The sequence below is a fragment of the Bactrocera tryoni genome, chromosome 3 (genome assembly GCF_016617805.1).
Source record: "Bactrocera tryoni isolate S06 chromosome 3, CSIRO_BtryS06_freeze2, whole genome shotgun sequence".
NCBI lineage: Eukaryota > Metazoa > Arthropoda > Insecta > Diptera > Tephritidae > Bactrocera > Bactrocera tryoni.
Genome location: NC_052501.1, coordinates 3,722,072 through 3,745,601, shown reverse-complemented (window position 1 = coordinate 3,745,601; position 23,530 = coordinate 3,722,072). Strand labels below are relative to the sequence as shown.

The 23,530-nt window shown below is 38.3% G+C and overlaps 4 protein-coding genes across 4 annotated transcripts; 3 read left to right on the top strand and 1 right to left on the bottom strand.

Moving 5' to 3' along the window:
- The first annotated feature begins 730 nt into the window (after positions 1-730).
- Positions 731-4,582, top strand: LOC120772037. Its single transcript, XM_040100408.1, has 5 exons — positions 731-1,097; positions 3,222-3,477; positions 3,553-3,896; positions 3,954-4,165; positions 4,231-4,582. Exons 1-5 carry the CDS (start codon positions 840-842, stop codon positions 4,496-4,498), a joined length of 1,338 nt encoding a protein of 445 aa, XP_039956342.1. The 5' UTR covers positions 731-839; the 3' UTR covers positions 4,499-4,582.
- Positions 4,583-9,558: 4,976 nt separating this feature from the next.
- On the top strand, positions 9,559-9,959 carry LOC120771866 (MIEF1 upstream open reading frame protein). The gene is made up of 2 exons (XM_040100115.1): positions 9,559-9,807; positions 9,871-9,959. Exons 1-2 carry the CDS (start codon positions 9,640-9,642, stop codon positions 9,907-9,909), a joined length of 207 nt encoding a protein of 68 aa, XP_039956049.1. The 5' UTR covers positions 9,559-9,639; the 3' UTR covers positions 9,910-9,959.
- On the top strand, positions 9,911-10,548 carry LOC120771865 (probable peptide chain release factor C12orf65 homolog, mitochondrial). The gene has a single exon (XM_040100114.1). The coding sequence runs from the start codon at positions 9,930-9,932 to the stop codon at positions 10,404-10,406; it is 477 nt and encodes a 158-aa protein (XP_039956048.1). The 5' UTR covers positions 9,911-9,929; the 3' UTR covers positions 10,407-10,548.
- LOC120771864 (RING-type E3 ubiquitin-protein ligase PPIL2) lies at positions 10,449-12,332 on the bottom strand. Its single transcript, XM_040100113.1, has 4 exons — positions 12,232-12,332; positions 11,204-12,155; positions 10,992-11,143; positions 10,449-10,932 (listed from the first exon to the last, which is right to left on the bottom strand). Exons 1-4 carry the CDS (start codon positions 12,261-12,263, stop codon positions 10,509-10,511), a joined length of 1,560 nt encoding a protein of 519 aa, XP_039956047.1. The 5' UTR covers positions 12,264-12,332; the 3' UTR covers positions 10,449-10,508.
- Positions 12,333-23,530: the final 11,198 nt, after the last annotated feature.

The following is a 23,530-nucleotide window of genomic DNA, read 5'->3' as shown; positions in this document are numbered from 1 at the left end:
TCTGCTACAACCGCATAAGCGCTTTCTATGTCAATAAAGCAGAGGAAGAAGTACAATTTTTTGCTAAATGATTTTTATTTTTTATTTATAATTAATTCAATAATTATAATTTATTATTTATTTTAATAATCTTAGTTATAAATTAAATAAATAAAAATGTTTGAGAATACTGGATTGTGGGCTCGATCTATTGAAAGCTTTCAGCAGCCCTTGACGGCCACCATTCCTCATATAAGTTAAATAATATTTTAATAAAAACGTTTATGTTTTACAAATCATTTAAACGACACTACTTTGTCAAATATAGCAGATAGGTGTAATTCTATCATTTAAGAGCATAATCTGTCATTTATTACGCATATATATCATTTATGATAGCAGAAGTAGTACTGAGATAAGACTTCAATTCTTGTTTGTTGAAAAAATAAGAATTTAACTAGCTCAACAAGTGTCTTCAACAATGTAATTAATCGTTTATTTTTGCTTGTCATCCCCGAACTCTCCTATTTATAAAACGCGCAACACTATTTCAAGCTAACTTACTTACATAGTGAGCCAAGTGTCGTATATTTAATCAGTATTTACGAAGTACTCGCACATGCAACAATGGATCTCCCAGATAATTATTGTAGAAAACATTTATTTCAGTTCGCTCTCATTCATTTAGTCAAGCAATAACAGAATGTGAGGCATAGAGTACTCGTATCTCAATTTTGAATGAAATATTTAAAATATATATCTCACACTAGTAGCTGGCAGTTCAGTTCTAGCGTGATATTAAGTACGAACGTGTGAAACGTTTTAGCGGTGAATCGTGCATTGTGAAATTCTAGGCAAAAATGGTGGCGGCACTCGAAGAAAAAATCAAAGTGGAAATTGATTGGCTTAAGTGCACGCTATTTCCAAAGCTTTTAGAAAATACAAATTTTCGGACAGACAATTCAATTGACGGCGCCACGGACAATGTAAAACTAATCGATGTGCAGTTAAAATTTATCGGGGCCGAAGAAGCTTTCATGTTGACCACCTGTTATCGGGCTATAGTCAAACTGCAGCAAGGCGACAAACCTGACAAAACAACGACGATCGTTGTAAAGGTGAGTTCAGTGCTGCAACAAAAAATAAATGCAGGAAATTGCTTCGCACAAAAATCGCAAAAAAAATTGTAAATTCGTTTTGAAATCCATTTGGCATGTAACGCGCATTTACACAAAATGTGTTGTATTACTATTGCATATTACAGGTGCAGCCATATATTCAAAGCTGTTAAATAATGCTTTCATGTGCATATATGTATATACATATGTATGTATATAAAGCTGTAGCGTCATTCTGAAGTGTCTTATGAGCCTGAAGTGTTTTATGAGTGAAGAGTGAATTGATGATAGCATTGATTGCTCTTGAAGACACTTCAGTGCATTTTCCGACAAAGATTTTATAAACATGTGCATTAGGTATGTCCGAAATAAATGGAATGCCTTAAGCAAACCAAAAAATATTGAGCGAATGCATATAAATCTAGATAGAATAATTAATTTTCCTGTACAGACATTAAAACTGACTTTTTTAATCCGAAGGCCCAGCACATTTAAGTATATCTATACAGTAAATATGCTACCAATTTAGATTGCTGAACAAGTGCATGTGCACGAACAATCTAATCATACGAATATCAGATGATAAAAATTATACTCGCTACTATCGTGCTTATGACTACTTAACACAAGAACTCATTCTAATATCAGGGGCCGTAACAGTTATGCGGAAATGAACAAAATATAAAATTTAATAATTACTTTTCAATTTCTCTTAATATAATAGTTATATTTTGATTTTAATTTTTTTATTTTTTACTTTGAAGAGTATCCCGAAAATTGTAATTAAATTCCTCGAGTAAATGATATTTCAAAAAAATATATTTTACTAAGTTAGTAGGCTGTGCTTAATTACTATGCAAAACCAGTTTGTTTACAGCAGCTGCATAAGTCGGTACACCTCAGTAGTGCATTGTGATTTTTATAATGGATAAAAATATCGAACAAAGAATTGGTCTCAAATTGTTGCGAATGTTGGAAAAAGCTTATAATGATTCAGTTTTGTCAAAAGCACAAGCCTACGAGTGGTACAAAGCTTCAAAAAATGATTGAAAGATCGTTGAAAACATCGTTCTGGACGACCTTAAACCTCTTTAACTGATGAAAATATTAAAAAGTGAAACGACTTTTCCACCGTCAAAGGTGGACCGTGTATAGTGTTTAAAAACTTCAGGCAAGTGTTAAAGAGCTAGCAAGAAAGCTCGACATCTCTCGCAAGTCCGTTCGAATGATTTTGCTGGATATTTTGGTTGATTTGTATGAAACCCGTTCTTGATCGACTCAACCCGATAAAGCTTAATATTTTCAAAAAGAGTACCGAAAACTCAGTGAATATCACCGATCAACCACCGTGTTCACCAGATCTGGCTCCGTATGATTTTTTCTTATTTCCCAAACTGAAATTGCCCCTCCGTGGAACCGGTTTTCAGTCTATCGATGAGATAAAACAAAATTAGCTTAAAGTCCTATCCCAAAAGGTATTTATGAAAAGTGTTTCGAAATGTGGAAAATCGTTGGAATAAGTGTATTACATCTGTTCGGGATTACTTTGAAGGCGAAGAAATTAATATTGATTATATAATAATTAAATACGTACACATATATTTCGCATAAACATACTTATACAAGTTTTAAAATGCCGCGTGTCATAAATATATACTATATAGTATGTATGTATATAATCACAACTGTTTCGTCAGTTTACTGCTAGGATAAACTAATCTGCGCTATAAATTGTATGTATGGGCTTATTCACTGTTTGTTTTTTGTATGATGCTTTAAATACCACGGAAATTTGGGGTAGAACGGAACACGTAGCCACATATCAGCAACTAGCTGAGCTTTTAATTGCTTTTGAAATGATTGTAGATCAACTTCTACCGAGTACACAGTATCTATGCTCCAAATGTGGAAGAGAGAACTTTATTTGCTAACTAACAATCCATGCTTTCGCTAGGTTAGACAGCATGTAAGACCTCTGATGACTCGTTAGAGAACTTATTCTAAAGATATTAACAGGTATATTCGCTATAAACTTTAGTTCTCATTTGTTCTAGCCCTTATAATAAAATTTTAATATTTTTATTTCATTTTCCGTTCCGTTTCGATTGAAAATTCCAATTACAGAAAACCCCAAATATACCGCAAGATATATTCGATGCCGTACAATTTCGTGCGCTATTTAGCAACGAGATCGTAGCTTACAACAGTATTCTGCCCGCGTTAGAAAAATTTACCGGACATAGATTTAATGTGCCCCGCTTCTACTATGGAGACCTGCAAAACTGTTCAGCCGTAATGGTACTGAAAGATTTTACCGCCGACAATTTCCGTATGGCCAAGCAGAAAGTCAATCTCTCATTGGAGCATGCGCTTGTAGCATGTAAGAGAATAAATCGGCTCCTTTTTGAAAGAAACTTCATAGTATACATCTACTAAAATCTGACTTTCTTTTTAGTGAAAAATCTGGGTACTTTTCACGGCACGGGTTTCGCATTGAAGCATAAAAACCCCGCTGAGTTCAAGCGCCTAACAGAGTTGCTGCGGGAACCACGGTTCGATGTTACGGAGATACATGGTGAATGGGTAATGATAGTCAAATTTAGCGTGGAACGCCTTGGGATTTCCGCACGCAAGTATCTGCCACACATAGAGGAGTCTTTCATAAATCGCTACTGCAAAATGATTAGTGAGTACCTCTTGTTTGGTCGCAAAATGGTCGCGCCGGTAGAACCACTAGCAACGCTTTGTCATGGCGATTATTTACGCAACAATATAGCCTTCAAATATGCCGAAGTGAATGTGAGTATATGAAGTGGTCGGAACAGGAATCTAATTTTTATATCAATATTCTCTCAGGGCACTGAACAGCCAATAGATTCGCTGATGTTCGATATGCAAACAGTGCGAATTTCCTCGCCAATGTTAGACGTTGCCACCTTCTTATCCCTGTCTACTTACACGGCAGTTCGTGAGAATCATTTCGACGAAATATTCGATGAGTACTACACAAGTCTGGTCAAAGCATTCAAGGAGAACACTAAAGAGGAACAGATACCTGAGTATTTCAGGTATGCATTGTGCTATATTATAATTGCGTAAGTGTACAGGACTTTACACAAACTTTCTGTTTCAGCCGTGAATCTCTTCTGCGCGAATATTGGCGTTTCCTACCTTACAGCATTAGCATCGCATCGCATTTTCTCTTTCAATTGGTGGAGCCGACGGAAGAAGGAAGTGAGGAAATGTTTACGCGACAGGTGACTAGTGACGAAATAAGAGAAGACACACTGCACCGAGGCGGCGAGGAACCCGACATTGAAATAACACAACAAATAAGAAATCTTTATGATATATTGACCAAACATAATATCGATATTTTCAAGGATTTCGATTATGTGTAAGCTAAATATACTGTGTCAGTGTAACGTGATGTACGAACTGTAAAAAAAAAACTGTAAAAAAACTGTAAAAAAATGAAACAAGAACTATGAAATAAATATGTCGTGCCTGTATCAATATACTTATGTATACTTGTATTGCGTGATTGATTTTCCAACTTCACACGAAATTTCTACTATATAACTTGGCAAATGGCTCATGGATGTAATTGGTAAGACAGTTGACAGTCGCCGGCAGCTATTCGCTGGTGCAGACACGCAACTGCTCGCCAACTATCTACCCTCTGAACGGTGTGGCAGGTAGGTATTGAAACCGCCTAAAACTATGGCCGAGATAAGGTAAAAAATTGCAGGGAATAAATAATTAATTTTTGCAACAATCTGTAAAGGTTATAACGCTGGGCTTAGAATTTTTAGTTAGGTGTAAATTGAACCGAAGACCAGTTTGGAAAAGTGGGCTAAATGTTAACTGCGAAGGAATACGAAACTGGAGGTAGAAACCATAACAGATTCTAGTTTAAAATTACACAAATAATGAACCATTTTTGGGTGACGAATAATTACATTATAATAATAATAAATTTGACAAGTATTGGCGCCTCTTTTTCTGCTGCTGTTTCTTTCACCTTCATAACACTGTGATTATACATCCCCAGCTAAACCGGAGTGGCACGCAACTGACGGACATGTTACGGACGATGCAAATTAATGTACGCAGTTGCTGACAGCGATAGACAATCCATCGCGTGACTTTTCGTCACCGAAAAGCGAAAATGAAGAACAACGAAAAGCAAAAAATGTTTGAATTCTTAGCGAACCTGTTCCACCGGGATGGAGTGCCAACTATCAAAGGCTGATTAGAATGGAAGCAACCATGCAGTAACAGTGCGCCTACTCTCGTTCCGTCTGCCATGACACAAACATTTGTCAACGAAAACTTTGCGCATGCGCTGTTTCGATTCGCAGCAAGTACATAGCAACACAGCAGTCGATTAACGCGAATCAAACATGAAGTTCGTGATGATGCTTGCAAATGCAGTTACAACTTGTTGCAACAACTGCAACTTACATGCTTCGAACTTTTGCAATGCAACATATTTGAGTTAAAAGACGTGGTCGTGTGGACTCCAAGTGAGGGGCAATTCAGCAATTCAAACGCATTGCAATTTTTGAACTCAATTTTTGGCTTCAATAACGGAGTTATGTTGAAGCAGTTCTTCGAATCTAACAAATTGCACGAACATAAAATTGAAAAATTTAATTAAAAATTAAAAATTAAATTAAAACTAAGATATGCATAATTAAAATTGAAATAAAAAACTAATATAAGGAAAAGAAATTAAATTTAAATTAAAAATCTAATTAGATCGGAAGAGCACACGTTTAAATTTCGATCTTATTATTAAAATTAAAATCTTAATTAACATTAAAATTCAAATAAAAAATATAATTAAAATTTATAATTTATTTTATATATTACATTTAATTTATAATTATATTTAGTTTTACTAAAATTAAAATCTAAAATTAAAATTTAAACTAAAATTAAAATCAGAATCAAAATTAATATTAAAATTAAAATTAAATTAAATTAAAATTATAATCTAAATTAAATTGAAAAGAAAAAAATAAATAATTAAAATTTAATCTATTTTATAATTGTAATTAATGTTACAATTAAAATTTAAACAAAAATTAAAATCAGAATCAAAATTAAAATTGAAAGGAAATTTAATCAAATTCTAAATTTTATTTATTATTAAAATTAAAATCTTAATTAAAATTAAAATAAAATAAAAAATATAATTAAAATTTATAATTATAATTAGTTTTACTAAAATGAAAATCAGAATCAAAATTAAAATTAAAACTAAAATTGAATTTAAAATTAAAATCAAAATAAAAGTAAAATTAAAATCTACATTAAAATTGAAAGGAAAAAAATATATAATTAAAATCTAATTTAATTTATAACTATAATTAATGTTACAATTAAAATTCAAACTAAAATTAAAATCAGAATCAAAATTAAAATTAAAATTTAATTTTCAATTATAATCTGAATTAAAATTAAATTAAAATTAAAATCCAAATTACAATTAAAATTACAACTAAAATTTAAATCAGAATCAATATTAAAATTTAAATTATAATTAATTTTTAATTTGAAGTTAAAATTAACATTAAAATCAAAAATTGTAAAATTTCCGTTTAAAAACATTAACATAAAATCACCTCTATTTTTTTGTTTAAAACTAATCCGTAGATGAAGTATTTTGTATTATTTTATTCAAGTTAGGCTAGGCTATCTGAGCCCCTTATCTCTAAAAAACACAAAACGTTTGTGAATCCAGAAAAATACAGTCCTACATTTAGATCTAGACAATACATTTTATAATATTATTACATGTCAAATTAAGCATTGAAATTAAAAATAGTATACTTTACAGTTACTTGACCTGCATAGAGAAAAAATGTGTACTGATTAGGTGCTTAAAAAAGTAAATTATAATGCTGAGGCCTCAGCGCATAACGCAGCACTCACATTCGCGCCTCAGCAGGTTTCCAGACTGGTTTTTGTTAAATTTTATTTTCAATTTCAAGTAATAAAAACAAATCGACTAAAATGCACCTGATTGGTTGCACATTGTCATTTATTTCAAAATGTTTGTTGTTGCGTGTGTTTTGAACAGCCAAATCAGCCACATTTGTATTTATTACGCACTAACGCACACATAAACATGTGCGGTCAAGCGACAAGTAAGCAGCTTAAATGAAACTATTGCTGACTTTGAATGCGAACATGGCGTTAGTTAGGCAGTTAGTGGGCTTCATAATTCGCGCCATTTTAACGCACAATCATTCGTTTAAATGTACATACATACATATGTGTATGTATGAGAGTGTTAATGTTTTTTAAAAATTTTGGGTAGTCGAAAAAGTCTTTTCGTATTTCTAGTCAAACTTCAGCTTATTTTTTTTATATGTATTTATACTAATATATAAATAAACAAATTTGTACCATTTTGGTCGACCACTTTTTGCCCTTTTCCGCTAGGGATATTATTCCATCGGTGCAAATCGAAATTTGGAAATTTCCAGAACGGAAGCGAGCGAACCATTGTGGGCTACACGAACTGATACAACATCGTCTCCGTAAACTTCACAAATTTCATTAGTGGCTTGCGTGGCATTCTTCCCTTTTTTATACAAAAATTGAAAAATATAGCGTATTTCCTTATTATTTTCACTAATTTTTGAACAGCTGTAACTTTTTTCCAACTTCTCCGGTCTTAATTTTTTAGTTAAATGAAGCTTAAAGTCTCACCTTATGGTATCTCACTATATGGTATGACACAATGTGATTGGTAGCACTGGAGATATACGACTGCAACGACATCTATTGAAAAAATACGAAAAGACTTTTTCGGCTGGCCTCCGCGGTTATAAATATTGTTTAGATTGGATGGTTATTTAAGGGGAAAACATACATACCTGTACATATGTATGTAAATAGAGTATGTGTGCGCAGGCATAAAGTATTTGTCGCCTTTTCTGTCTGAGAATGTATTTTCACTCCTTCTGCCCATTAGCCCGTCAATTCAATGCTGCCAAGACGTAAACTTACAACTTGTAACCGTCAAAAACTTTCAAGAAACATTTTAATCTCCCGCAAGTACAAACAATTGCCACAAAGATTTGATTGAGTACGCAGCCGCGTGTAGAGGCAACATGCCGATTCATGTTGTCCAATTAAGCGCATATGTCCGCGGAGGCCATTCGCCACACTGGAAGATGAATTGGCGATAATTGAAGGCATTTATCGATTGCTGCAGCTGCCAACGCTCAACAACAACAGCCCAGCAATGGCATGTGGCAACAACCTGTAACGCTCCGCCATTCATGCAAACTTCAGCAACCGAACGCCAGCAAAGTGCGCGATTATCGGGATAGCTTCCAGCAGTCAGGCAAGTGGCAATTAACGACGCCGCCATCTCGGCAGTAATCTGCAGCAAGCAGCTACCGCGGCAGCACTAGCATTACACAAATACTTGAGGCAGCAAATTTGCAGTCGCAGCAGTCAACATTCATTGAGATTGAACGCTGAGACGAGCATTTGTCTCATTAACAAGCGCTGCATCGCCGATCACTGTCTAAGATTGGCTTTGCCTTCTATCACGAGACTTGCACTTCCTTTCGATCATTCTGTGGTAGATTATTATCCCCGACATAATCACAATAAATACAAATGGACATTCTTCAAGCACTGTACTTACGATTATTGGTAGGTAACCGTTGTTCGGCTGTAGGCACCTGCTTGTGAGAAGTCCATTTGCAATGCTGTCTAGAATGTCCAATTAAACTGACAAGCTGTGGTCCGAGCTGTGGAAAGCGATGTCTCTGAGGTCTGTGCTGTGTTGTGTGCAAATGGGGTTGTGGAGTGCCTAAGTTCGTTAAAATGCGGAATTTAAATTTGCATTCTTTCAAGTGGAGTTTATAAAGTAGCGGCACTGCAATGCTTTGGTATGTCTTATTGAGGAAGTTGTTATAGACGGATTATAAGCTGGGCAAATACATCATATAAATACGATATATAATGTACATATGTACATTCGTGTAGACATATGCATATTTATGGATGTATGTGTATGAGAATGTATTTTCTTCGCTCGAAATCTGAAATTCAATAGTAGATAGCTTCCGAAATCTTATAACGATAAGTTGACTCTGGATCTCAACATCAACCTAGAACTTTGACGGTTACAAGCTTCGGTTAACTCAATCAAGAAGCATTCTTTAACCAGAACTTAAGTAACAGATGCCTGCTAACCATATATTGAGGAAACGGTCCTTAGTGTTTTCAAAATTACGTCGAAAATTCGGTAATTTGCAGAACAACTTCAGTTAAATTGTCATTGCATTAATGAACACAAGCTTTCAAAACCACGTTGGCAGTTTGAGAGCAACGGAAGAGGTGACCTAACAGAGTTTACAGTTTTAGAGCCACAAATAACAGCTGATAGTTCGGTACAGCTGATTTTTGCCACAGCTGTCTTCTTATTTAATCGAGCATGCATTGCACCAAAGTGGATAAGTATTTGTGCTTACAAAAGCAGTAAATAAATCGTAAAAATAATACCGAAATGTTACAACCTTCTAAGCAGCAGATACTGCGCCTCTACAAGCATCTAATACGGTACGGCAATCAATTGCAACTTACAGACAAGAACTACTTCTTGGGTCGCATACGACGCGAATTCAGAGAGGGTCGTGCACTAAGCGATCCAGTACAAATTGAATTCAATTTCAAGGTAACTAATTTACAAAAAATCAAAACTAAAATATCATTAATATATTTGTATAATTCCTTCTAGCGCGGCGAAACGCTTTTGCGAAAAGGGCGCATCCTTTAAATTGTTGCTGAACAGCGGCAATGTTGCAACGACTGGTAGGAAGAGCTGCCGCTCGTCACAATGCACTACCTACCAGCTTAGCAGAGTCTACAACTTGCTACCGCTTTAAAACCAACAACAATAAAATAGATTACTCAAAGTACCCAAAATTAAATGAGGACGATTTGGAGGAGGACTTCATGCGCGGGAGTGGGCCTGGTGGGCAATCAGTTAATAAAACTTCCAACTGCGTTTTCTTGCGTCACATCCCAACAAACTTAACAATAAAATGTCACACGCATCGACTGGCTTCTAAAAATCGCATAGAAGCACGAAAACTTTTATTGGAAAAATTGGATGCCCATTTTAATGGCGAGAATGCTGTGGCAGCACAATTAAAAATTCTTGAATCAAAAAAATCGACTGAACGCAAGCGCAGACAGCAAAAATTAAATGAAATGAAAAAGAACTGGAAAGAACGGGAGCAAGCAATTAGTGACAGCGAGGAAAGGGCGTGAAAGCGTTCTTCATTAGCTAAGGTACAAAAATATGTTTGTTAATTTTTAACTTGTCATTTATATAAGTATGTAATCTATACGTTTGTATGAATAAATCTAAATCTACCATGTAGAAAAATCCCCGAAGGTTCCTTTACCTACAGATTTTTGTTTCTTTTTTGTGGCATCGTGTTTCGCACTATTGTCTGCACCACTGGCTTTTGCCTCCATTAAGTTCAAATATTTGCCAACTCCCTGTCGATAAACTTTCAGTGGTTCATTTAAACGTTTCTGCTTCTTAACATCTGCAGCGGTTTGTATTTGTTTTTCTATTTCCGCGGCACGCTCTTTTTCCAATTCTTCTAGAGCCTCTTTGAATGGATCAACAAAAACTTGCACAGATTCAATGACTATATCCTCAATTGGACGATCCTTATTATCCACTTCAATTTTCTCCATTTGCGTTAATGTATCCATGCCACCAACTAATTTCCCAAAAACTGTGTGTTTCCCATCTAAATGCTTGCAAGAACGATATGTTATAAAGCTGTAAAAGATGCAATAGTTAAACGATTTGTCTCGCAAATCAAATGTGTCAGTACTCACAACTGTGATCCATTTGTATTTGGTCCGGAGTTCGCCATTGAGAGCATGCCTCGACCTGAGTGAGAGAGATTGGGTTTAAATTCGTCATCGAACTTTTTACCCCAAATCGATGTACCGCCTGTGCCAGTTCCTGTTGGATCACCACCTTGTATCTAAAAAGTATTAAAAATTATTAAAAACATATATCTGCAACGTTAGCAACTATAACAAACCATAAAATTTCGTATGGAACGATGGAATTTGGTGTTATTGTAATAACCGTCACTACAATGTCGCATGAAGTTATCACAAGCGCGTGGCACAGCATCACAATACAATTCAAAATTTAGTGGTCCACAATTAGTTTGCAGTCGGACGTAACCTTTCTTCTTTACACGCTCATATTTAACTAAATCATCTTCGATTATAGCCGCTTCGTGATTATAAACAGGCTCCATCGCAGTTGATGTGAAACTTGCAGCCACTGCGCCTGTAGAATAATGAGCAGCATTGAATTTGTCGGCGGTACGCTTGGAACTGCTTGGCGTCTCTTCCGGTGGTTGATAGTCTTTCTCCAGTTCTGCTAGTGTTTCTTTAGTTTCCAAGTTCATTGTTTTTATACGTTTCGTGGGATCTTTGCGTTCCAATTGCTCCTCCTCAGAGAGCACACGCAGATTTTTTCGTATATGATGAAATCGTGAGATGTCAAACTTTTCCAAGTGATGCGGATCTTGTATAGTAATAATATCTTTGCGTTGAAATGGTGAGTCGTCGATGAGATCTTTCCAATTTTTCGTTTTAATATTCAGCTGTTCAATAGCTTCCCACGAGTACACATTGCCGGTTGTGGCAAGTGCAACAATGTGTGTATTTTTGGTAAATGGTTTGAATAGAGCTGGACAATGATATTCTCCTTCGGCATTTTTGTGAAAATTCAGCTTTATCAAAATTTTTGCATCTTGTGATTTGCCGGTGATTGGATTTACCTTGAATGTTTTGATAAATGCATGTATTGCCTCCAAACTAAAAACATTGCCATCAACATCACAGTAGGGAGTATCGAACGGTACCATTGTAATGCAACAATGATCAAAGGGGAGGCGCTTGAATTTGATATGCTCATTTTCTGCAGACTCGACTTTCTTGCCGCCATAAAGTTCGGACCACTCCGTGTACGTTAAGTACCTAAGTATGTATAGTGAAGTACGAAAAATTAATGGTATGATATGCTAAAATCGCTCGTTGGCAACCAATTACTTACATCTTATCCTTTTGATGTTGCCGTTTACCCATTTTAAATGTATTTTATAAAAAATTGCTGCAAAAATATTTATTTATCACACTTTCAAACAAATTCCCGACTTTGTTTGTATAAATATTTATTTGTTTTGACAGCTTGACTTTGAATCAGAGTTGCCAAGACAAGTCAGTTTTGTTCAATAACACATGTAATACAGTGGCCTTAAAACTTTGAACGTTTTTGATACGATTAGTTCAAAATCAAATTTTAAAAATCGCAAGTTAAGAAATCTTTATCTAATCAATGATATATACACACGTAAATACTTGTACTAGTATTAATGATAATTGTTACACATATATAGTTTTTTAGGCTAAAAAGTTTGATACAGCCAAAAAACACTTTCGGCTCCTAAATTCTTTTTATTATTTACATCAGAATTACATTTTGATATCTTTCTTAGAATTTATTAACTCAATTTCAATACAAGATTAGAGAAAATATAATAGATATATCGCTATCGTTTTTACGATTAACAGTTCCGAATTTATGTATGTCTAGGGGTAGTCTGCGATGGTCCATCACCAAAAGTAGTAGAGAACCATTCTGTTCTCTGGGGTTTCTGTGTGGTAAAAAAGCCCTAGAAAAACCCACAGTTCCAGGAAAGCTCTAGAGCATTCATTGAGTGGCGCTCAAGATGCTATAAAACTCAGATAATCTGAGCTTCTAAATATGTCTGATCATTTGTAAATTCTCACACGCTTTGACTTCATACCGGATTTTTTATCATGTAGTCGACAAACCGAACTCTGACGGATGAGAGGTGAGTGGGTAGAATCCGTTGAAGACTTCTTTGCCGAATGCCTCGTTAACAATGTCGTCGTTTTTGATAAGACTGGTATTAGCTGAAAGGAACAAGGCTGACAAAGGAATGGATCCGTCTTCCGCTATCTTTGTGAGTTCTACTACTAGATGCTGAAAGGAGCTTGGCCCCTACTATTGGTTCTTCCGCTGTCCCAAGCTCTTTTTGTCCATGGTCGATCGCAAGGGCTATTTGCTCTCCCTAGTTGTGGAAGTTCTGTAAGGTTGAGATTCTTATCGGATGCCCGTTTTATTGTAAGGAAGAAGAGGAGATAAGAATAATTCTTCTTTATTGTCCCTCTCGTGATCAAGGATTAAACACTTAGGACTCCATAATTTCAGATTTTCGACAGACCTGATAAGAATAGAAATTAAGCGGCTAAGAAGTTTTATATTCTTTTAGGCGCTTTGTCGACTTGTAGGATTGGATATAGAAGTTATATTTTTGCGATTTTGCATTCTACATAAGTTCATGTAGTAGTCCATAAGCGATCGCCATTTTGAGGATTAGCCATCGAACCTAACCTTGCGTAAGGACTGTCAATTTGACAGCCTTCCGAAATATTATTTGCAGAATATCTCTCATGTGAGTATACTTAAAATTGATTGTAACCCGACATTATAATACCTACTGCCGTCATATCTACAACAACTTCAATGTTTGTAATCAAATTGTTGCAAGATGTCTTGAAAATAGTAAAAATGGTATTTTGTATAGCAAAGCAAAATTCTTCGTCTCCATAATAGAGATGATGCAGATTGGCAGCAATGCAGCCCATGGCCATTAACGGCTGCAACTTGCCACAACGACTCCAACTCAATTACACTGCGGAAATGAGCAAATGAGAATGTGCTGTCCAAAAGAAGGCTAATTTTCAATTACCTTTCGAATTCCGCTAGTGCTCAACGGTGGGCCGTGACGCACCGTACACCTGCATACATTCTGTCCACCTGGGATTGCGATTTATCCAAATCCTGTTTCTAAACATCGTTCGTAGTTGTTGTATTCGAAAGTATGGTAAAGCAAATGAGTCGAAGATAGTATATGTATATCACAGCAATAATAATGCAAACGATAACCAAGCAAAAGCTACGGCCACATATCTGTTGATCAGTGGAGAAGAGCGCCCAAACCGGGAACCTGAGAAGGGAGTGCAAGGAAGTGGACAGTGTAAAGAATACTAATGAGTAATGACCGCATTGCATGCAAGTCAGCTTGATCATTTTTAACACAGTACACATAATTTCCCAATTGACAGGCTCACCAATGAACCAACAGGTTGAAGAAATATGTAGCACAAATGGAACAAACCAATTCAGAGATACCTAAGTGGCTCTATGGATTTATGGACAGCTTACGGTTCCACTTCTATGTCTCAAGTTTTGTAGCTACGCTACAGGACCTCACTCCCTCTCTCTCTTTAGTTGAAACACAAGGAAAACAAAACATCAAATCTCTTAAGAATCTAATAATCAGTTTCCATTTATTAATTCACATTAAAAGTAGCGGTTGCCATCATGTAGACAACGGAAACCTGGCCAAGCAACTCTTCAAAGCTAATAAGCATCCAATCGATAACACAAAATTGCGACCATCTAAGCCGTCACTTTTGTCACTTTACAAGTGTGTATTCATATTTTACAAAAAGCGCAGCTAAGCCATCCTACGAGCGTGTACCACAAAGATCACACCTACTTGCAACATCCCTAGCAACCACGTACGTAAGTGTTAGCTGGCATTGCGAAGTAATTAATTTTTAATTAGTTACCGCAATTCGAGTGTCGCTGTCGCCTTAAGGCATGTTCCATGTCATCTTCGCGATTTAGCCACAAAAGGAAAGCAGCGCATCGATCTTGGTAAACAAAACTACAGCAGACACTCAGACACATTCATAACCACACTTTTGATAACGCAATGCAAATGTTGTTATGAACATTTGTACATGTTTCCTTAGTCTGGAATCGGACAAGTTATTAGCGGTGTAATAATCAGTTCGCATTTCGTGAGTGCCAATTCTTGGAATGATGCTAAAGTGACGTAAAATGTAACAGTGTTCAACGTTGTTGGTTGATGCTTGTGTGAACTAAATCCTTTTCACATTTTTTTCATTAAACGTGTTTACAGAACTCATTGCCATACATAGGAGGATGGAGCTAAGTATAGAAGTTCACGCAAGTCTCTGATTGTCATTAACTTGGTAGTGATCAAAACCGGTTCTTTTACATGTGGCTCAAGCAGCTCACGACTTCCGGTCTTTGACTAAGTATCCTCGGGGTAGACAGAAAACATCCATTTGAAGGCGAGCTAAAGTGACAAGGCGAAACATCCCCTCCACAGGGTTGTGCGCTGGGTTTGGGACTCGCCACGTAAAAAACGACCTCAATGAAAACTAAACAACAGCTTCGGAAGAGAAACCCCCCTTTTGATGACGACCCCTGCAAACATGTTAAGGCTTACGATTTAAGGGCATACACCTGGAATGTCCGGTCTCTTAATTGGGAAGGTGCCGCTGTCAAACTGGTTGATGTTCTCGTTAGAATGAAGGTTAACATCACCGCCCTCCAAGAAATGCGATGGACGATACAAGGACTGAGACGAGTAGGTCCTTGTGGCATTTACCACAGTGGCGCAAATTTGGTGTGGGATTCGTGGTGGGTCATTCACGATGTCAAAATCGTGGATGGCGACTTTAACGCCAGGTCGGTAAATTCAGCAAATTGAGGCTGATCAACTTCGCTGGGGCCCGAAATATGGTTATCTGTAGTACTAGATTCTAGCATAAGAAAATTCATCAAACAACCTGGCTGTCTCCGAAACGAATGCCACCAACCGATGTCCTAACATTAACTCATGAAAACACTCCAGCTCTGAAAGTATTCAACGCAACACACGCCGGGGGAAGCAGAAAAAGAGGAAGACCTCCACTTCATTAGAGAGATTGACGCGCTGTTGTTAACTGGCCTATAACCGCGTAAGTGGTGTCTACGCCATTAAAGAAGAAGAACTCATTGGCAAGAGATCGTGATGGGGAAAATCTGTTTTTAAATAAGTTCCTTGAAGCTTTTTGAAAGACTTTGAAGAATTTATTAGAAAAAGCGCGGAGAATTATATCTTGCAATGCTTACCATGGTCCAAATTATTGTCAACCAATTTCAGTGTGAGTCAACACCCTGAATCTTTTTTATCTTTCACTGATGCATACCTTTAAGGCTTAGGTTGTTCATGTGAAGTGACATTGTCTTATCTTAGATCTCGTTCAACCAAATAGTATGGCGTGACAAAATAATATTCCAGCCCTTGTGAGGAATACTGAGTTGACAGAACTTGACCGGTTACAAATCAGGCTGCATTGCCGTAACTTAGACCCAAATGATTCAACTAAATTCAAGATTTCTAGTGATATAAAGCCTAACTTAAATACTAATTTTTATTTGTACAATGTTCGGCTTATTTTCCATTCAAATTATAGAATATAATTCCAATTACGAAGGCGGGTTTTATAGGCATTAGTCATTACATTTATTACCAATATTCTCATCGGTAATTCAAAAAAAGTTTTTATCACGTGTTCAATGCAAAGAAAAGCATAACACTTCTGAAAATGTAAGTAAAATCCGGCTTTAACTTTTATTTTAACGCCTTAATGTTGCACCAACACTATAGGCAATTTAAAAAACAGCTCTTTCCGTTTCTTGGCCTAAGTCTCCCGAGGAATATGTTAACTACACGCATTACAACATTCTCTACCTCCGCCGAAGCGCCACGGGCGTTCGAACAATACTCAAATCTCCAATGATGCAAAATCCTCAAGGTACAAGCGATCTGCAAGAAGTATTGTGTGTTGCCTTTAAGTAAAGCGCACGTCACATGTACATACTTATGCACAAATGTGTGGTTGTGAATCGTTGGTTGTAATAGAATATGTCCACTGCCTACGCGTCGCTGTGTCGCTGTGCGCACAAGCTTATGTGGAATTGCGTAGCATGTCATTTCGTTTAATAGACGCGCTGCAATGCAGAAAATGCCGACGACACAGACGCTGTGCTGCTCGCAGACGCGCACTGCCATGTTGCTGTGTCGTTGCAACGCGGAGACATCTTCATAAGCGTAGCGCACAGAGAGAATTGGGTGCGGCAAACAGAAAAGTGTCGCATATGCTGAATATTTGAAAGCGCCCGACGTGAGTGGCGAATGCGTGGGCGCGCATCTTGCAGTCACATCGAACGCCGACCAACGAATATCGCCGGTGTTCGAACGACATAAATTACTGTCAATTTAGCTGGCACGCGGCAAGGAGAGTGTGAAAGCGACAAGCGTTGCACGTCCGTTGACCAAAACCGCGCCGGAACAAAGGAGTGTCCGTCAATAGCGATTGCAGCAGCTAAGGATACCCAACAGGCGCGTCATTAAAGTATTGCAAACTAGTCGGCAAAGTGAGTTGTTTACTCAGGTTTTAACTCGTTCACTTTTTCTTAAATTATACGCCTGACATTGGCGTATTAAAACGCAATTTTTGTATTACCATCAAATTGGAATCGATTGCTTTTCGATGTTGCTCTTCCAATTACCTGCAGCCTCGGCATTTTCGCATCCGGACGAGGCAATTAATTGCTCATTAACCGTTCAAAGCGGTGCCACAGCCACCACCGCTTCAGTTCGCGCTGCATTTGAGAGCTGTCACAGTGCACTAAAGAGCAACAAAGACAAGCGACGGCAATGAAATGTTGGAGCGGCAAGCGTAGCTCATGAGAGTGCTCTGCCACATGATTTGCATAACAATTAAGAATTTTTTACAGGTTGCGCACTGAAATGTGAATAGTCAATATCGTGCGCCAGTCGCCCTAACCTCAGCGGCAATCAGCGCACTTTGGCTGCACAAGACAAGTGGCATTTGCGCGCGCGCCGCCGTCAGAAACGCCGCGAAGATTAATGATGATCAGACATTGATTAGCATTTTAAGCGGCACTGATTAAATTCGAAACGGCAGATGTGCGCCTATTCAAATGCCTTGCCGCTAATAAATACGCTTACTGTCGCCTTTGCCACAAACGCCGCTAAGATGCAAGTGAGTCGCGTTACGCGTTATGCCTTGCGCCTATAAGATTCGGCCAATGCAGATGCTACTTGCGTGCTCCTATTACGGCCAGACAGCTCGAGTCCAAATGAAGCTGCAACGAATTTCCGTTTGCTTAATTGGCAAGAGACTGGTTGGTTGCGCTGTCCGCTTATCGCCAACAAGGCCGCAAGCACGCCACATACACACACACACACACAAGGCCGTGCACCGTTTCCTGCATTTTATGTTTGCTTCTTTCAGTGTCTCGCTTTTAGTGCCCGATTCGCTTGTTGTTCAATTAAAGTGCGCGCCTCGGGCTGTGGCGTGGTTTGTGGTGGCGGCGGCGGAACGCGGTTTCGACTATTCCCCGGTAATTTGCATAAAAGCCGTTTAGTGTTTAAACTTTATTTGAATTGGCAATTGAAGCGTCGCGATCACAATTTGCAATTCTAATTTCCTCTGGTGTCGTATACAACTCTATCTTTGGGTGTGTTTGTGCATCTCCGTACATAATACCTGCCAACTGTTGCACAAATTCACGGCAACAATTTATTTCCAACGCAAGATTTTGGCTCGAAGGGAACCAACGTAATGCGTAGCCAATATTTGAAAGCTTGTAAAGCGATTAAGTGTGATTTACGATGTGGATAGAGTACAATGTCGAATGGTGTACATTAAGCAGATCAAAAAAGAATATTAGAAAAAAATCTAATGTTGTAAAAGTAACTAAATTATAATTGCTACTAATATGTCACTATATCCCATTTGGTTGGTTGGTTGAAAAGGTAGGCGTATGAGCGACGGACCGCAGGCAACACCACTTAGGCCAACATAACGTTCATTGTTCTCCCGGGTTATTTTCCATCCCAGCTGCCTAATGTCTCTTAAGTGGTAGTATTGGGAGCCTTAAAATATGTCCCTTATCATCCGGCTGATGGCCGACCATTCGCATAGATATTGTTCCAGCGTCTCATCATCCTGCGCGCATGCTCTGCATTCCGCCGAATCCACTTTTCCTATTTTTTGAAGTTGAGTTCTTAAGGGTAGGTGCCCTGAGCTAACCACTACAATGTTAATAAGCTCCTTTTTGCTTAGAAGTAGGAGCTTTTTGGTCTGTCCACCATAAACAATACCCCAAAGTAATTTTGTGGTTTACCCTGTGTTGCTTGTGTTCCAAGACCTGAGTTGTTCTCCTAGGATCCAACAACCCTTGAAGGAGCTGAATGGCCTGGGACAGCTCAGGGAAATAGTGGCTCCAACTGCCTCGAGTAGGCCAGTTCATCCGCCTTATATTTAATTTTCTATTCTTATATGACCGGCGGGACTTATATCGGTATTCTGCTTGAGACGATTGTCTCATGTCTCTAATTGTCACATTAGTAATTTAGTGACTCTGTTAGTCAAGAGCATCATTTTGGTATTCTTGCAGATACAGTATAGTAATATACCTCAAGCAGAATACCGATATTAGTATTGCCGCTTCGGTTTGGTTATCCAATAGAATTTTTATGGCCTTGCTGGTTAGAGCAGAAGCCCACTTGTCGCTTTCTGTTTTGTCCACAATTTCGGCCTTTATGTGCATAGATTACTATAGAAGAAGACGCTCCTATTCCTGTTTCATCCTTTAATCCGTCTGTGAATATGCAAATTTCATAGTTGGAACAGAAGACCACACAACCATTGGCCCAGTCTTCTTTTGTTTAGTTCCTCGTGAGTTTAGTACGGCTGACCGTAAGCAATGTCCCGTAAGCCTCACCTGCATATGTATCCGAATGTCGAGGAAACCTCCTTTTTGAGGTAGCTTTCTTTGCGACCGTAAGTTCCAGCAGGCAGGTCCATTGCGTCTGTTCCAAGGGTTTAATACAGTACTTTTTCGGTAATACCATCCAACATACCACTGACCATGACGTTAATATAGTCCGAGATATTGCAATGACAATGCTACACTGAAAACCCCATATAGTTAGAATGAATTTAACGCAACAGATCTTAAAGTACTCGTTGCGGTCTAGCCCGTAATAGCAAAAGAAGAGGATGTTGCTGAGTGGCATATTCTAGCGAGGCACAGTAGAGAATCTCTGAAATATCTTACTTTATATAAAGTATAATTGCCTATAATTTTACGAATTCAGCTAAACCGAATAAATTCATATAAAGTGTGGCAGGACTGTCCTATAAAGCTCCTCAATTGTCAGCGATCTGAAATGTCAATCAAACGCACTGATTAGGCTTCACACTTTAAAAACCCGAATGTAGTCGACAGAGATCATCATTAATAGCGAAAACTAAATAGACAAACAGGCAATCAATGATTGTGAAAATGAATTCAAAGTGGAAATACCTGCAAATGCAAGAGCCTTGGTAGTTGTGCTGGTGGCTGATTGTGCGTAGACAAATATGTCGCAATGCCACTTATGCCATGGTCCAGATTGGCGACTACGTTGCCCCCAGAGGATCGAATTGCACGCCACAAGCCGAACGCCGTAAGCCACAAGCCACAAGCTGCATTTTGCCGCATCCACAATCGTAGCAGTCAAGTAAATTAAATTGATCGCGATACGGTAGAAAGCAGAGTTGCATAGGCAGAAGCAGCTGCCACTGTCTTGGCTCTGCGGAATTTCAAACGCACGCAAAATGGGCGGCAGCTGAAGACAAACGGATGCGTAAAGCGTGGATGCGTTTCCATTTCAATTTGACGGTCATTTGCAAGTAACAGTTGCGATTGCAGCATCAGCAGCAGCAGCAGCAGCCTGAAAGTCAGCTTAATTGGTTGGCTACATTCTGGCTAATGCAAATCTCTGATAGAAGATGAACTGGTTCTGGTGGAAATCGCCATCAGTCGGCAGCAGGGTGGTCCCACAGCCTGAAATGCAAATGCAACGCTGACGACAGGAAAGCTACGCATACACGCACACGAACACGAATGCGAATGCCAGTGTGACTGTGTGCGCGGTAACAAGGGCATTGAATGGCGGCACACTTTCGGCAGCCAGACAGATGTTGAGCGCAAACGCATACACGCAACAACAGGTCAGAAGCCCCGCCGTTCCATGTGTCAAACGGTCAGGTTGCGTGCAAGCCTCGTGGGTTCCTCGTAAAATTTTACTTTTATGCATTTACAATTTGTTGTTGTGTTGTACCTAGATTTGATTTATTTCTTTTATTTGGTAATTGAATTAAATTAACAACGCCCGCAGCGAGGCAAAGTATGCAAATCTCCACAGACAAGAGTTCCTTTGGAAGACGAAAGCTAACCTAAAATGTGATCTACATATATAGCTATGCATAGCTGTAATTTTGTCTGTATGGCATTGCAAGCTTTAGGTGAACCCAGCGTCCTAGCATTCGCTGTCTGGCCCCGATTGTCCTAAGCACAGCTTTGGATATTTGTGTTGGTTTGCTCGCATGTCATTCGTGTTGTAATTTTATTGTTCGCGGTTTTCAACTTTGTTGCATATTCAACTGCCCGCTGTCACAATGCCACAAATCGCTGCGGCAGACCAGTTTCTAACGCCCAAGGAAATCATAAATTAGAATCGATCGTTTGACAAGTAGCTTGAAATAAGCATAGCCATGCGTATGTAAGTGCTGTGTATGTATGTGTGTAGTTATGGAAATGGGTTTGTATATAACGAGTTGCCCAGCATTTAAGCCTTTCGCTGTGGCATGCTGCGCCAGTCAGTGTTCCATGGCGTATTTAACAATTGTTGCAATAGTAATTTTGTCATTTTTTCCTTTCGCTTGGAGGTGGGCATTAAGCGGTAATACATGCACATACATACCGTTGTATGCAGTATTTGTTTAAAGGAAACACAATATTCAGACTCCGTCAGCCATTTCAGCGCCTGCAAGTCAGTAAAGTGGTTGTGGGTTTATGATATTTCGGTAATTACTCTGGAGGAGGCAGTATTTTAATTGGTTTTCGCTTGCGCTTGCTTTCACAAACAAGAATTGTCGAACGAATTTTGCGAATACGCACCAAGTGGTGAAGAAGTGTGTAAATAAGATCATAACTCTGTAAATTTTTATACCAGTTCAGAGAAGCCTAAAAATGTACTGTATTTAATGGTTTCCGGTTAGGCCTAGTAGCCTATGAGACGCAATAATGATTCTGGGATCTTTTCATAAACAAAGTGCATTATTGTTGTGTTTTATGAAACACAAAAATTGGCATTTGGTTCTTCTCTTAAATCACTGAGTTGTATTGAGGACATTAGACAAAAGGAAAGGAATACATAATAGGAAAGCATAACACCAGGAGATGGTGAACCCGTTACCCCTAATCGATGCCGATGGAGCGAACATTCCATTGTCGAAGCATGAAGAAGTTCGAATAGCAATTACCCGTCTGAAGAACAACAAAGCTGCGGGTGCCGATGGATTGCCGGCCGAGCTAGGGTGGCCAAGAAGCGATAAGGAGAATGCAATAGCTTTTTCATAACGTCGAAGTCGCAGATAATTCGTTTATCTTGCAACCAGTATTAACATGTTACGAGTTTTCGAGAGAAAAGTTCTGCGAAAGATTTATGGTCCTTTGCGCATTGGCCACGGCGAATATCGGCTAGATCATGTCGTCCGAATGGACGAAAACACTCAAGCTCTGAAAGTATTAGTGCGTCCCCTTGCCGGGGGAAACAGAGGAAGAGGAAGACCACCACTCCGTTGGAAGAACCAGGTGGAGAAGGACCGCGCTTAGCTTGGAATATCCAATTGGCGCCATGTAGTGAACGATTGGCGCGCTGATGTTAACTCGGCTATAGTCCCGCAAGTGGTGTCTACGCCAATAAAGAAGAAAAAGGCAAAAGAAACCTTTCTACGACCTCTTCGATACCATTTTCGTAAAACCCAAATATTTCTAGTATTTTTCAAAAGGCCTATTCACAATGGAGCCTTTTTTGTGTAACTCTTCGATTTTAAATGATTGAAAAACTCCAAATTAGAATTCCAAAATTGTAAGGCTAGTAAAAAGAAATCCATTATTTTTGCTTTAAATTAATGGTTTCATTTAGCAAAGTTAGAAATAACCGATTTGGGTAAATTATGCGCCGTTTTGTGTCACTCTCACAGAAACTCTCGCTCTATGGCAAAACGTCCGGATAGCCGGTTTTCGAAAGCTTTACAGCCACTATCTATTCCCTTACATCGAGCCAATCAACCTTACTTAAATGGTTCCGAATAGTTTTTTGTAAAATTTTGAACTTCTGGCCAATTGTAACAGTGCTTACATGACGGCCGGACACGACTATTTTCATTATTTTATCGATATTTTCGAAAAATAGCTTTCCAGACCGTGGTACATCTTTGACATTAAAATAACCGAAACGGAATCTACGAAATCAACATTGACCGTGATAGGCTGTTACAGTACTAACTAGGATCACAAACATTACGTATGACTTGCA